The sequence below is a fragment of the Cavia porcellus genome, unplaced genomic scaffold, assembly GCF_034190915.1.
Source record: "Cavia porcellus strain 051 isolate PalLab524CR breed Dunkin Hartley unplaced genomic scaffold, mCavPor4.1 scaffold_18, whole genome shotgun sequence".
NCBI lineage: Eukaryota > Metazoa > Chordata > Mammalia > Rodentia > Caviidae > Cavia > Cavia porcellus.
The window spans coordinates 37,587,095-37,602,244 of NW_026947501.1; the positions used below are offsets into that span (position 1 = coordinate 37,587,095).

Below are 15,150 nucleotides of genomic sequence, written 5' to 3' on the forward strand. Positions count from 1 at the left end.
GTAACATTTGTGTTTATGTACATCCACGTGTACAACATATTGTTGTAGTTCGGCTTTTCAAAGAAAACAATATTACATACGATGCATAATTTATAGTATTATTCTATAATAGTCACCCAGAGAGTCAAAAATTGCAGAAAATCTGTCCACACACTGAAGACCCCAAATAATCCAGCTGAGTGCTCGGATTTCTTGGCAGTGTCCTACAAGTCCAGCTAAAGACCTAGAGTTCACTACAATGTCTCATGCAAGTCTGTTTGATGGATCTGTGCTGGGAAGGCCCAAAGGTTAGCGGTGGAAGCTGGAAAGTCTATGCCAGTGGGATGAAGGATCTGTGCCAGCAGGTTATGGGTTCTGTATTAGAGCAGGAAGCGATGCTCAAAGTAAGGACCAGAGCTCCCCTGAAAAGTACCACAGCCATCCTCGGTGACAATAAGGTCCTGAGCTCCTTGGACAAAGGCAGTCAAGTTCATATCAGGAAGCCAGCATCATAAGCTTCTCTAGGAGACTGAACAGCACACATCTTCTCCTCCAGAACCAGGACATGATGCTCAAAGTAAGGACTCAGAGCTCCCCCAAAGTGAATTCTAGCCATTCTCAGTGACAACAAGGTCCCAAGCTCCTGTCGGTGAGAACAGCCAAGTTCATATCAGGAAAGAAGCTCAACAAGCTCCTCCAGGAGAACCAACAACACCTCTTCTGTTTCTTCATTTCTCCTTTTTGTCCTGGCAACAGTTCTCAGGTGAGCCATCCACATTCAGCACGGCGCTGATTCAGTTCAGCTGGTGTGACAAGTTGACCACCATTCCATCACCACCAGTCCATCACCACGACCGCCACCCTTTGGTGGTGAGGGGCTAACAGCTGTCAGCCATAGCGTCAAATGAGGAAGCATGCAAAGGGTGGTTACAGACTGAAGGCTGAAGGAGTCAGTCCAAGGTCTAGAGTTCACTACAGTGTTCCATGGAAGTCCACACCAGGAGGCCAATGGGTCTGTGACCGAAGGCTAAAGAGTACGCCAGAAAGCTGCCGGATCCAAGGCAAAAGCTGAAGAGTCTGTGTTGGAAGTCAGGAGATGACATCCAAACCAAGGTGAAGACTGGAGCTTCTCTGAAGAACAGAGCCTCCTCCGTCCTTCCTCCTCCTGCCCTGTTATGCCATCCAGGCTCTGAGTCACCCTCGGGTACAGAATTGCTAAGCCGATTTAATTAAGCTTCCGAAGGGCTCCATTTGACGCAATCAGTGAGCCACTATGCACTTATATACTTTAATGCCTATTAATGTAAACACTTTAAGTTTCTCTGAGACAGGAACTGGAAGCAGTTCACTCTCACAGATGATAGCAGGATGGGTTTGGGCGTTGTGATAGTGGACATAAAGCCGTGCAGGTAATAAATGTAGCTTCTTAGCCGGTCTGTCCATATCAGCTCTGCTTTCCTTGCAGTGTGAATACAGAATTGTTTTCTTGTCCACTCGGAAGCTCTGTGGGCACACACATTGGCATGGGAGGCCAGAACCTGCCCTCTGGTTTCTTCCGCAGGGGCCGTGGCCCTGTGTAGAAGTGGCTTTGTGGCCCTTCTTCTCAGGGTCCTCTGCTGCCTGTGGAATCAGAAACCATCCCCTGGGACTGACCACCTGGTCACCTGGTGCCCAGGAGGTGTGGACGATGGCGGGCAGGAGCCACAGAAGGGCTCTGGGCTGGGAAGCAGCCCTGGGCCGTTCTTCTGCATCCTGTCTTTTCCAGGCCCCAGATAAGCGCTTCCTGTCCCCCACTGATTATACACAGACTCTGCTTCCTTTCTCCTCAATACCTGGGACGCTTTCCAGCTCCTCCTGCCACAAAGGGAAATCCATAAACCTCACAGTTCCCAGGCCTGCCTTTGGTCAGCGGGCTCTGCAAGTTCTGACCGTTCTTCTCCGGTCACAGGCTCAGGACAGGGAAAGGGGCCTGGGGCCTGCCCTGCTTCTCTCCATGCAGAGCGGCTGCTACCCCTGCCAGGCCCAGGCCAGAGAAGAAACGGCCTCTGCCTCACAGTGGGTTTTCAGCAGCTGTGAACAGCGGCCTGGCAGCCCATGCCGAGCCCTGAGTCTTCGCCCACAGGGGCCGGAAGCAGGAGTTCCTGGCAGTGTCTGCCATGGGCACAGGTTGGGACACAGTAGCACCCGTGTCCTGTGCTTGTACCCATCATGTTAATCCCTAGAAGCCCAAAGCCCTGGATTCCAGTGCCAGTGTCAACTATTCTGGTGACCTTGAATAAATCCAGGAGCCTCTGGTAAGCTCTGTTTCCCTATTTTTAAAACCGGGGTGACAATATCAGCTTGACCTATTTTCATAGGTCACTAGGATCAGATGAGATCAAATAAAGTGCTTGTAAAAGTAAAATCACTCTGGCTGAGTGTGGTGGTACATATCTGTAATCCCAACACTTGGGAGGCTGAGGCAAGAGGATCATCTGAAGTTCAAGGACAGTCTTGGCTGCATAGTGAGAACCTGTCTCAAAACCAAAAAAAACTAAATAAATTCAGTAAGTAAGAAAGATGGCTGTGGAAATGAACCTCACGTGCATCCTCTAGCTCAGACACCCCTTTCTGAATGAAGACTTCTGTTTGGCCCACAACTACTTCTGCCCACTGTGGACCCCTCTTTCCTGGCTCTCTCGTTTACCCCTCTCTTCCCTGGCTCTGTCATTTCCATGCTTGAGATGGACAAGCCTGTCTTTGGACTGAAGCCAGGGATCTGTTATGTGGTTCACACACACACAGCACACCACCCACCTTCTTCCACCAGGTCACACCCCAAGTTCACTCGACAGATAGTCGGCTAATGGGCGTCCAGGTGCAAGCAAGGCCGCCATGGTGGCCCTGCTTCTGGCTTCCACACACATCTAGACCCCGAGGAACTAGGTGGCCAGCAGAGGTGAGCAAAAGCTGAGCCTCTCGGGTGGGTTTCAAGGGTCCTGGCTGAGTAAACTGAAGGCACGGGTTCAGTGATTTTTAAAAAATTAAACCAAGAGCTCCCTTTAAGAGCTGTGCTTCCTGTTGCTAGGATATAATACGTGGTCATCATAAAAGCTAAGAAGAAAAGTATGAAACAAAGTGGCCTGAGCTGCTAGAGTTCAATGATGACATTGGTGACTGTCTTTCCAGATCTTGTCACTGGCTTTTCTCACCAAAAAGTTCACTGTATCTGAGATGTTTGTTCAGGTCTAAAAAGGTGTATCACACCAGGATGTAGCTCAGCGGCAGTGCTGGCCTGGCAAGTGTAAAGCCATGAGTTCAATTCCCGATAAATTCCCGATACCAAGAAAAAAAAGATGAAAAAGGTGGATTAGCCCAAAGGCATAAAGAACTCAAAACCTTCTACAGGAGACTCAGGGTATGGGGCTTCTGGCCAGAAAGTGTGTCTCCCCAGGGTGGGGGACATGCCAAGGCCTGAGAGCTGCCCATAGCATATGGCAGTAGAAAGCTATTGGCCTCTGGTACCTTTCTGAAGCCCGCCAGGGCCTTGCAAAGACTGTAGGAGGTTGGGGTGGAAAGCGCTGGCGCAGTGCTGAGGGCCCGTGGGGAGGGCAGTGAGCATGCAGAAGCAGTCTGTGGACGTTAGGAAGGACAGAGGGTGCAGAATGTCCCCACTGCCACCAGCAGCGGCTTCCTGGGCTTTTCCTCATCCCTCGCACACTCCAAGAACTAAGCCCTTGGCTCCTGTCACATCTGGCTTCTTCCACTGAAGGGCAGGCTGAATGCAGCCGAGACCTTGGCCCCAGCCCACAGGAGGCTCAGTGAGCCCACCCTTGACCGCAGATCGCTGCCTGTTCCCGGATCATGCCCAGCCTCACTTACTAGAACAAAAGAAACACACAGTGAAACGCAGGAGCCGCTGTTTTTCACCTGGCCACTCAGCAAAAATTAGACAGCTGAATAATAACCCTGGGTGCACAGAGCACAGAAAATGGAGCTCTCTCCTTCTGGTGGCTTTACCTGTGATGTGATGTTTAGTAATTCTCAAAACCTGAACGTACATACCCAGGACCTAGTACTTCCCCTCATAGTCAGAAATGTGTCCCGTGGATGGATTCCTACACGAGCACAGTGAGTATGTATTGCAGCAGAAGAGGGTGAATCTCCTACATGTGCTTGAACAGGGGGACTGTTAAATGCTCAACAGGAACAGGGTGTGATGGTGCATGACTGTCATCCCAGCACTTGGGAGGCTGAGGCAGGAGGATTGCTGCAAGTTTGAGACACAGTGAGTTCAAGGGCAGCCTGGACTGCACAGCAAGACCCTGTCTCAACAAAACAAGCAAAACAAATAAAAAAATGTTCAACATGGTGCCTAGGGGCCATATTTTGAAGCTGTCACCCAGATTAGTTCAGCAGGAAACAACTGGGAACCAGCTGGCCTGTTTGGCCCAAACCATGGGCCTGTGGCACAGGGCAGAGGCTGTTTACTCACCAGTCACCTTGGTGCCCATAGTCAGGGGCCAGCTGGTGGACGCTGCCCCAGGGCAGGACCAGGCAGGCCATTCACCTGCAGGGAGGAAGGTGCTGTCCACAGAGTCCCAGACACAGCAGTGATAAGATGTAAGCCACACAAGAGGAGGCAGGAGAGGTCAGGCACCCAGGCTAGGTCCTGTGTAGACGCTGCTTTGTGGTGTGCTCCTAGTCAGGCAGTGAACACAGATCTGCTGAGACCCGGCAAACCCAGGGTCACAGGCAGGACCTCGTAGGTCTGTACCTCCAGGCTCCAGAAATGACGAGCTGAAGCAGGTTGCACCTTGACTTGGTAAGAAGCCAGGTCTGGGCCATTGGAGCAACCAGCCATGCCCCATGCTCAGCATCCGTGGCTTTTGCACACACTTCCTGAAGAGAGCAACAGGCGACAGGAAGACACGTCCAGTCAGGTGTCCGGCTTTCTGTCAGGACCTGAGCCCCAGAAGACCCAACAAAGTCAGGGCACACCCCAGGCCCCCGTACCTCTGCTCACAGTGGCATGTGGCGAGCCAGCTGGCACCTGACCTGTTGTTAGCATCTCAGTCTGACTGCCTCACTGAGCTCACTGAGCTGCCTTGAAATTAGCACTGGCAGGAGTATTTACACTACAGATACTGGCGAGTGCTGCAGAGCAGTGTTTGGTGTTGTTCTATTCTTTTTTCTTTTGCTTAGAGAGCCAGTTGTTAAGGATTTACCATCACACCGCCAAACAAGACCTTTCTTCCCACAAAGCACCACAGATGAGCGGCCAAACTCTTAATTAGCTCTCCGTTGGCCTGGCTAAAGTGCAGATCATAGGCCCAGTGAACAGAAATAACTGAGTTAAACACGTTTCTCTTCTTTCTGTTTTATTTACTTTTCTTTTGAAATAGGGCTGTGATATGTTGCCCAGGCTGGGCTTGAACTCCTGGGCTCAAGCAATCCTCCCACCTCGGCCTCCTGAGAGCCAGCAGCTTCTCTCTCAAGACTCACTATGTACCCAGCAGTCTGCTTGTTCCCCTCCAGTGTGAACGCAAAACCCCAAGTGTGATCACAAAACACAGTGTTTAAATTTTTAAGAATTATCACAGTAAAAGACACATTGACATTAATCCCTCTGCAAACAGCCACATACACACCATGTTCGCACCACCACCAGCACACTCGTCCAGTCTTTCTGCCACTTTCTGAAGCAGCTCTGGAAGTCTTCTTCCTTTAGTGTCTTTAGTTGTGCTATCCTGACTACCTCAGTGTCCTGAATTGATTCCAAAACCTTTATCTTTCTGGGTCTTTTTGGCTTTGGAGCAGATCCAGCAGTCACACTGTGTGTGGAAGGTGGGTGAGGACACGTCTTAATGTTTTACAAGCCTCCCTCACATTCACCATATTTTTTATCACAGCTCGTAAAAACTGTGAAAGTGGACTAACAGCAATACATCTTTCACTGTAGCTAAAAACTTCATTTATTTTATATATTTTTAGGCACTGTCTCACTGTAGTTCAGACTGGCCTCCACTCACTCAGCCTCCCAAGAGCTGGGATTATATTGGCATGCACCACCATGCCAGGCTCAGTGTTTTAAAAATGGAAATGCAAGGGCTGGGGATTTAGCTCAGTGGCATAAGCGCCTGTCTGGCAAGTGTGAGGTCATGAGTTCGATCCCCGTTACCAAAAAAAAAAGGAAACGCACACTGTCATTTGTTGATCAGCCAGCCCTTGTGCATCTCTCTGTGGGGTCATGGTGCTGTCATTCCCACATCACAGGCGAGAATGTTCTGAAAGGTGAGGCCTTTCCTTACTCAGGTGCCAGCTTGCAAGTGGGGTTCAACCAGGGTTGTTGACTGAAGATTTGTAGGACATCTTTGGCTTTAGACAAACAGCTGGATTTGACTTTTCCTCATTAGGAGGCCACTTGGTCCAAGTGCTGCCTTTAGAACGATGAAGTAAAATGCCATTTTAAAGGTGAGATGGTTGCCAGAAAGATTCAAGGGCCTGGGGTCCCTGGTCTCTGGCCTACCAGCTCTCCCTTCTACCCTGAAATCTGGGCCTCTAGGAAAGTGAACTTGAACAAGGTTCTCATTTAAAGTTGGCGCCCCTAGAGGCGGGTTTCTTTTTATTAGTATATGTGATGATAATTACATTCCTCATGGAATATATATATATATATATATATATATCTCACATCAGTCGTTTTTGCTTCCTCCTCCTGCACTCCTGTGCCTTCCAGATCCCAAGCTTTGGTCAAGTCTGGCAGGCAAATGGCCAGCTTCTCTAGAATGAGAGCGAAACACTAAGTATTTGGGAGAGGTGGAGGATACAGGCATAATAGGTATTTGTGGAAAAGTTGAACCCTAACCTTTTTTTTAGTCGTGGGAATTGAACCCAGGGTCTTCGTACTATGCTGCATTCCCAGTTCTTGAATTCTGATTATGGGGCGGAGGGTCTCACCAAGTTGCTGAGTTGTCCTGTCTGGCCTCGAACATGCCATTCTCCTGCCTCAGCCTCCCCAGCTTGCCTACCTAATGTTTATTATTTTGTGAGTTTACTATTCAGGCATGAGATATTTTTGGAGCCTCTCTGCCACCAGTGAATGGTTTTGGTAGGTCTTCAACAATATTTGTTGACAAAATGCTGCAGTGTGTGGTAGGGGAAAAAATCACTTACTGGTTTAAAATACTGCAAAAATGCAGTCCTAATAATATTTTGACAAAAAGTTACGTCTGTCCAGTGTAACTTCAAAAGTAGTTTATTATAGGACATCATGGATTTGTAAAAAAGAAAACAGGAATAAAAGTATAAATCTGATTATCTTTTATCGCTGGGTCTTGTATAATCCATCTTGTTGGGGAACTAAGTATACGTCTTTGAAGACAGAGGCTTGCTCAAAACTAGAGAGATCTTCCTGCCTCAGTCTACAGTGACAGGCATATGCCATCACACTTCACTCTTCCTAGTAAGTTTATTTTTCTTCAGTAGCTTCTAAAAACTAACCTCCCCACCGCATTGAGGAAACTTTTCTGTGTCTCTGCTATAAGTTCATCGTTCAATATTGGTGCATTTCCAGAACATTTTGTGACTATTTCCGCAGAAGATAAAGGATAGCAGCCAGGAACTGCAGGGTTAGGCGGTACGGGCGCTCCGGCTGCCTCTCCAAATTCCCGACGGCGCTAAGCTACTCGATTATCCCGAGAAGTGGTCACTCTGGGTCAGGACCGGCCGCCCTAGGCACAATGCACACCTGAACAGCGGGAGGCTCCACCCGCACATTACAGATGTGGAGACGGGTGCCTCACTGTTGGTCACTGCAAGGTGGGACAGGGTTTCGGCACATCCTGGCTGCTGGCTTCCCGGGGAGGACATGGGAGTGGGTGTGACCTTTGAGTCTGCGATCCCGAGGTTGAAATGTAGTGACTGAGGTGTCAGGAAAGGTGATTCTAGGTCTGGATTTTGAAACAGAGGTCAGAGTTTCCCATGAGTGAGGATGCCCAGGCTGGGCAGCAAAGCAGGGTGCATGGGGTGGTGAGGTGGGATACAGGCTGGCTTTGAATCTAGTTGCTGATGAATTTAGGTTTTTATCCCAACTCAGAAGCTTTTAAGCAAAGAAATGTGATTGGTTGGTGTTTAGAGGCCAAACTCTTGCAGTTATTTGGAAAAACCACTGCAATAGTCTGATAATATTGACAGAATATTGCCCCGATATTGACAGATGAAGACTAAGGAGAAAAGAATTGTTTCTTCATTTTCATTTGTAATTATTTTTATTTTGAAACAGGATCTCACTATGTAGTTCAGGCTGACCTTGAACTTGCCGAGATCCTCCCGCCTCAACCTCCTGAGTGCTGCAACTATAGGCAGGCGCCAACACACATGGCTGATGATACAATTCTTTATGTTAAAAATTGCCCTTAAAAGGAAATTTCTTAGCCTGAGTAAGTGCATGGCTTTGATCCCCAGTGCTGGGTGGGGGAAAAGCATTGTGAATGATGTCCTTGTCGCTGAGGTGGAAGGCCATCTCTTGCCTGGAGTGCAGAGTTTGGAACCCTTTCCTGGTGGCAGCACACACGTGCGTGCTGGGATAGGGAATCCTCTCTTCTGTCCTCAAGGGGCTTGTGGCTTTTGATCAGTGAAGCTGCTGTTTACCACTGGTCACCTAAATTGAGGAGCCCTCATCATCTTCTGCTGCCGATGCAAATAGGAGAAGCCAGGAGGCTGGAGAAAGGCCTGTTATCCCAGCTACTCTGTTGCAAGGAAAGCAGAAGGGCTTCTGGGGCTTGGAACATTCTCACTTGGGGGACTGGGGTGATGACTTTTTTCCCTTGCTTCCCCACTGTTTTGTGCCTTGTTTGGAAGCCTGTCAGTGGATTCTGTAACATGAAGCTTTGGTTTCTCTTGTGCGTCCCTCGTACCCCCGTGGAGTCCTGTCCACGTGAAGCAAGCCTGGGACAGGGTGGCTCGGCCGGCCAGGGCCCTCCCTACCTTCTGGGAGCCAGAGAGTTAATAATCTGCTAGCTCATTGGCAGTTCTGCCTCTGTCCAGGGCATGCTGGGATTTCCTCCCAGCTGTTTTACATCATGAAGATTTGTGTGTTGGGGAAATTCCAGGGCACAGCTGCAATTAATCTGTTGCTTGGTCTCCGAGCACAGTGGAGTAGAGATTGTATAGGACAAATCTCCGCCTCCCTGCAGGAAAGGGGACTCGAGCTCTCTGGGGAGAGCATCCTTCAGGGGGACCCTCCCTTGGGCCTGCATGGGGCGGAAACAGCCCACCTGGCCGAGTGCTCAGCCCAAGGAGGCTCAAGGAAAGACTGCAAGAGCAAAAACGCACCCAGAGCATTAAGGAAAAGAGGAACAGGGCCCCTCTAACTAATGCGGCCAAAATAACCCTGATGCAACGCTTGGTAGGAAAAAAGAGCCTTTCATTCACCCTCACAGGTAAATTTTTTAAAGCGCTCTGACTAGTATTCCACATTAAAAAACAAGAAACAAGAAAAATAAACTGCAGTGGCCAGCTAGAGTTTACCTCGGGAATGCAGAAGCGCTCTAGTGTAAAAAAACCTGTTACTCTCCCCATACATCTCTCAGATGTCAAAGAAGAGAAACCACAGGACCGTTTTGGTGGATTCTAATGAAAACAATGTGGAAATAAGAATAGAATCATCCTCCCTTAAGATAAAAACCATAGCCTCACTCTACTTTGAATCACAATAGCAGAACCCCAGACCGCCAAAAACCGCTTCCCAGTTTCAGTAAAGTTGAAAACAAGCACCTCAGACATAGTAGCATGTGAGGAAGATTTGTACCTCCGGGGTAGTGGACAGCTGGGCTTGGCCTCTGTGTTTCCGAGTGTCCTTAGATCATAGACAGCACCGAGACTGCCTGGCTGATCAGAATGTTTCGGGTTCCAGTGTTCCCCCTACAGTGAGCACCCCAGGGGAGGGCAATGAGTCAGACTATGGGCCCTGGCTCAGAATGTGCTGAAGCCCAGCGTGACAGAGTCAGGAGCTGAGCCTCGAGCGAATGCAGCCTAGACAAGGTTTGGAGAAAGCAGTGGTTGTAACTTGCCCACATGCCTTCGGGGTGCAGAGAATCTAAATTCAGCCACATGTCACTTCAACCTTGAGGACACACTCCACCCATGAGCAGGCCACGCAGGGTCACAGCACTGGCCTCCCACGAGAATCGCCACAAGAAGAGCTTTATTTCTGCCGGGTGCGTTGGACTGGGCCTGACCTAGGAATTTACCACCGCCCAGGTACCTCCAAATTCCTGGTGCTATCTTAGGAAATGACAACGGGGTGTTGCTGGCTCACCCTATTCATGGTCCTGGGGAAACTTAACTGTCGTCTCTTTAGAATGCCCCACTTCTTGCTGGCATAGTGACACACATCTGTCAGCTACCAGAGAGACTGAGCCAGGAGGATCACAGATTCAGTGCCAACCAGGCAACTCAGTGAGACCTTGTCTCAAAATAAAAAATATAAAGAGCTGAGTCAGTGGCAGAGCATGAGAGAGACTGTTTTCAGTCTCCAGTACTGTTTCCCTCCTGCCCCCCGAAAAGCACCTCTTTCCTCAGAGATGAAACTAGAAGCATTGTGTGATTGGGCTGCAGGGGCTCCACCAGCTCTCACCGCGGTCTGCCACCCATTGGGAAATCTTAAAAAAGCAAAAAGTAGAAAAAAAAAAAAAAAAAAACCCCAGGGGGCTGGGGATTTAGCTCAGCAGCATAAGCGCCTGCCTTGCAAGCAGGCAGTCGTGAGTTCGATCCCCAGTACCAATAAAAAGGAAAAGACAGAAAAAAAACCAGCCCCAGATTCCCACACCAGGCTGCATTCAGAGCAAGAGGAGCCAGATTCCCAGAGCCACCTCTGCCTGCGAGGGACCAGACTGAAGCGTCTGCAGGACTACTCCTATCTCAGCTAAAATAGTGTGCAGGCTGGGGCTGCAGCAAGCCCTCAGTGCGTGAGAACGGACTTACTGAGGCCGGGGACAGGGCACCCTTCTTTGTCACCCATGGGAGTGTTAAACTCGTACAACCACTATGGAAATCAGGATGGAGATTCATTAAACTATACTGGGTGTGGTGGTGCACATCTGTTATCTTTGAACTCGGGAGGAAGGCTGAGGCAGGAGGGTCACTGTGAGTTTGAGGCCAAGCCTTAGCTACAAAGTGAGTTCAAGGCCAACCAAACTTGCATATTGAGATCCTGTCTCAGAAAAGACTGAAAAATAAAACTAGAAATGCCATTTACTCAGCCAGCTATACCTGTTCTGGATATCTTCCCAGAAGGCTTAGTGACATTGTATTACAGTGATCCATCCATGCATACCCATGTTAATAGCAGCTACATCTTGGAAGCAGTTTATTCATCAACAGATGAATTGGTAAAATGCTATTTATGGTCAGTGGAGCACTACTCAGCTATAAAGAAGGGTAATTTGAGTCATTTGTAGGAAAATGGATGCACCTGAGACCATAATTAAGTGCACTAAATCAGATGCACCAGCTTAAATATTGAATGGTTTCTCTTGTATGAGACCCAAATAATAAATAAAAAGTAAATAAAAGATAACAGGAAACAGAGAGATAATCTTTTTGATTACTACACATTTGCAGTATTTGAGTGGAGTTGATCCACATAGGGAATATACCTTCATTCTTTTTTCATGCCCTTTCCTTCCCCCTCTCCGGCCCTCTTTCCCGAGGCAGGAGGATCGTTGTGAGTTCGAGACCAGCAAGGGCTACAAAGTGAGCTCAAAGTGAACTGCATAGGGAGACCCTGTCTCAAGGGGGAAAAAAAAAAAGGAAAGGGGGGGACCAAGAGATGGAGGGGGAAGTAAAAAGGACTGAGGTGTGTCGTGACGTGTACCAGCTCCCCACTGCACACATGCTAATAAAATATTTTTTAAAGGACTCAGTGGAAAAAGTTTTAAAACCTAAACCCAGATGTAAACACTCCATTCTTCAGAGACAGACAGACAGACACCATGCCTGAGGGGAAAAAGGCCAGCGTGTGGCCTCCTCCTCCTACCAGGACCCCCAAACAGCTTAGGCAGATAAAATCCCGAGTGCACAGAAGGAGTGAAAACTAGTAGCTTCCTGAAACCCTCCACTGTGAACGTGTGTGTATATGTATGTCTGTGTGTCCAGGCAGACAAACGTTAGGGCACCCGTGTTTCGGGCACCAGCTCTCCTTGGCCTCTAAAGCAGCAGTTCTCAAGAGGGAGCGGCCTCCCTCCTGCTCCAGGAGACATTCAGCAAAGTCTGAAGACATTTAAGAAGTTTAGCACCATCCCAAATTAATCTTCAATCCCTTTGGGCCACCCACCCCCTGCCCTGAGTACCAGTATCTCTGGTACAGCAGCACACGTGTCACTGGGACACTAGCAGGGACCAAGGCCCTAGCAGAGCTGATGAGCATTAGCGTCCCAGCCGAAGGGTTTCATGTTGGGGGGTGGATCTGACAGCACTTGATATTTGTTATTGTGGTTCCATTTTTAAAACAAACAAGCTCAAGTCGTTGCTTCCTGAGGATGCTTGGAACTCAGGCTCTGGCTACCTTAAGATCCAGACAGAGCCTTTGCTTCTGGATGGCCAGATAGAAATTGGATGGCTGTGTGAGCAAGGGCCACGTCTGGGGCTGAGATGGCCCTGAAGGTGGTGCTTCGAGAGCCCTGCAACCCACACGGTGCAGAGCCTGCGTGTGGAAGGACCGTGGCATGGGCGTGAGCTCTCTTGCATAAAGCTGACGAGCCTGAGGTGTGTTGTGACGTGTACCAGTTCACATCCATTGTCTCATCTAAAAACTGGGGTCGCATCCCCAACTTATACTAACTAGCAAGGCTGTTTTGTGCCGGCTAACTAGGTTGTGTGTGTAAAAATGCTCTTGATAGTCACTAAATGTGACACGAATATTGTTCACTGAGGGTTTGTTGTTTTTTGTTTTTGAGAGTTTCATTATGCAGTTCAGGCTGGCCTTGGACTCACTTTGTAGCCCAGGCTGCCCTCGAACACGCATCGATCCTCCTGCCTCAGCCTCCCGAGTGCTGGGATTCAGGAGCTCACGCCCATGCCTGTCCTCTTGTGTTTTAACTAAAGCTCCAGTGCTTTTGAACTTGCCAACAACCTTGAAACCCCAGTTAATTCATCTGGAAAGTGTAGGCTCTGGGAAAGGAGAGAGCTGGGTGTGGTGAGAAGGGAGAAAGAAGCGAGGGTCAGCAGGAGACAGGGACAGGGCCACACTGCTTCAGAGAGGAGCAGAAAGTCCGTCCTTATCTGAGCTGCTGCCTCCCGCCGGGCCCAGCCTGTCACACCTGCTTCCTGTTTCGTGCTCTGACTCTTGGCATACCTGCCTTTGGGTCACCTCTTTGGAACCTGGGGCCCTGTCCACCCACTTCCCTGCTTCGTGTATGTATCACACAAAGCCAAATCATGAGCGTTTTCCCCTACAATTCAGGGAGCAGAGCAAATGGGGACTCAAAGACCCCTTTCCGTCCTCCGTGAAATTCCTCCTGGAGCTGCTGCTCTGGGGGAGCTCTAGCAGAGAGGCCACCTCACGGGTCCGCTGCCCACCAGCACCCTGTCAGTGTCTGCACTGCCACAACACGTGTGCTTTTGCTCCTGGCAGCGATGGTTGCTGATGAACATAAAGCTGCTAGCTCCCAAGACACTGTGTTCTCTACCTGACTGTCTCAATTGCATCTAACAACCTGGGAAGTTGTCATCTTGGCTTTGCCTTATAATGACAAAACTGGGTTATCAGTCACTTGCGTGGGGTCACGCAGCCCATATTGGGCTCCTCTTTGCAAGACAGAGTGGGAAGAGGTTTCTCACAGAGGGAGAGACATACAGACAGACAGAGATTAGCTGTTGTATTTGGGATTTCACAGGGACGCGTGGGAGCGGGTGGGTCCTGAGTCATCCTCTCCGTGATGAAGACGCAGGCTTGGGCATGGATGGGTAATTACCCCGACTCCGTGAGGGTCAGGCGGATGGTTTTCGTCTGTTCACTCACCTCTGCTTTGCATCACCCAGGCCCCTCTGCTCCCTCCGGGTCTGGCTTGGACCTGACTGCAGGAGAGAGAGCCCCTCGGGGGCTCCGGGGCAACTTTGGGGCATGTGGGATGTATTTGTTTTCTCCTCGAATCAAAATTTGCTGAGAAAGGGGCTGGGGATTTAGCTCAGCGGCATAAGCACCTGCCTTGCAAGCAGGCGGTCGTGAGTTCGATCCTTGGTACCGATAAAAATGAAAAAAAAGACAAAAAAAAAAAAAAAAAAAGCAAACAAAATTTGCTGAGTTGTCATTTGTGTGTGCCCACCCCCGAGGTGACAGGCCACGGTGGCCTCTGCAGGGTGACTGGAGGTGTGTGCTGTGCCCTCGTAGAGCCACCGGGAACCTGACCCTGTTCGTGGACGTGGTGGTTGAGTGGCAGCCTCCCTGGTGCCTGGTGACCGAGCTTAGGGCTCTTTTTCTGCTTGCTCTGGGCGCTTGGAAGACCTCATCTCACCAGCTGCTTTGTGTGTTCTGTCCTCCTGCAGTACCTGCAGATGAAATGGCCTCTTCTCGATGTCCCCTCCAGTGCCACCGTCAAGGACACAAGGTCCCCATCTCCAGCACACTTGGTAAGTCTGTAAAGCACCAATCAGGACACTGTGTCTAGCCCTGTCCTTTGCCCCTGCCTCCCCTCACCTTCCACAAACTGATGGGGTGGGAGTACAGTCTGAGGCCGCGGGTGTGGGTGTGACTGAAGACTGAACACAGGGCCTTCACACTGAGCTTCCTCCCCGCCCTTTTTTATTCTGTAAGTCACTAAGTTGCTCACACTGGCCTCAAACTTTCTGTCCTCCTGCCTCAGCCCCCTTGATACTGGGATTACAGGGATGCACTGCCCTACCCAGCTGAAGCTGTATTTTGGACACTCCCACTCACCCCTTCCCCTCAACGCACAGGTGCACACCACCTCGACTCACCACTGGAAACACCCAGGCCCTGGCTGTCAGCCTTGGGGTCCACACACACCCTCCCGAGGTGCTCCCATGCACAGGGCAGGGTCCTTTCCGTCCTGGAAACTCATTCACAACACCCTCTTCTCTGTGCCTCATAGTTGCCAGGCAGCGGTCCACGGGGCTCCCCAGGACCAGCTGCTACAGGAAAGAACCCATTAAACCGTCTGGGAACAAAGG

General features: G+C 49.8%; 1 protein-coding gene across 1 annotated transcript in view; it reads left to right on the forward strand.

Annotated features, from left to right (window-relative positions):
* Tcf7l1 (transcription factor 7 like 1) overlaps window positions 1-15,150 on the forward strand; it is a 143,985-nt gene that overhangs the window by 107,201 nt on the left and 21,634 nt on the right. Inside the window, exon 4 of the mRNA XM_063229649.1 lies at window positions 14,506-14,589. Within this exon, the coding sequence (XP_063085719.1) occupies window positions 14,506-14,589 (84 nt within the window). The remainder of the gene's footprint in view (window positions 1-14,505; window positions 14,590-15,150) is intronic.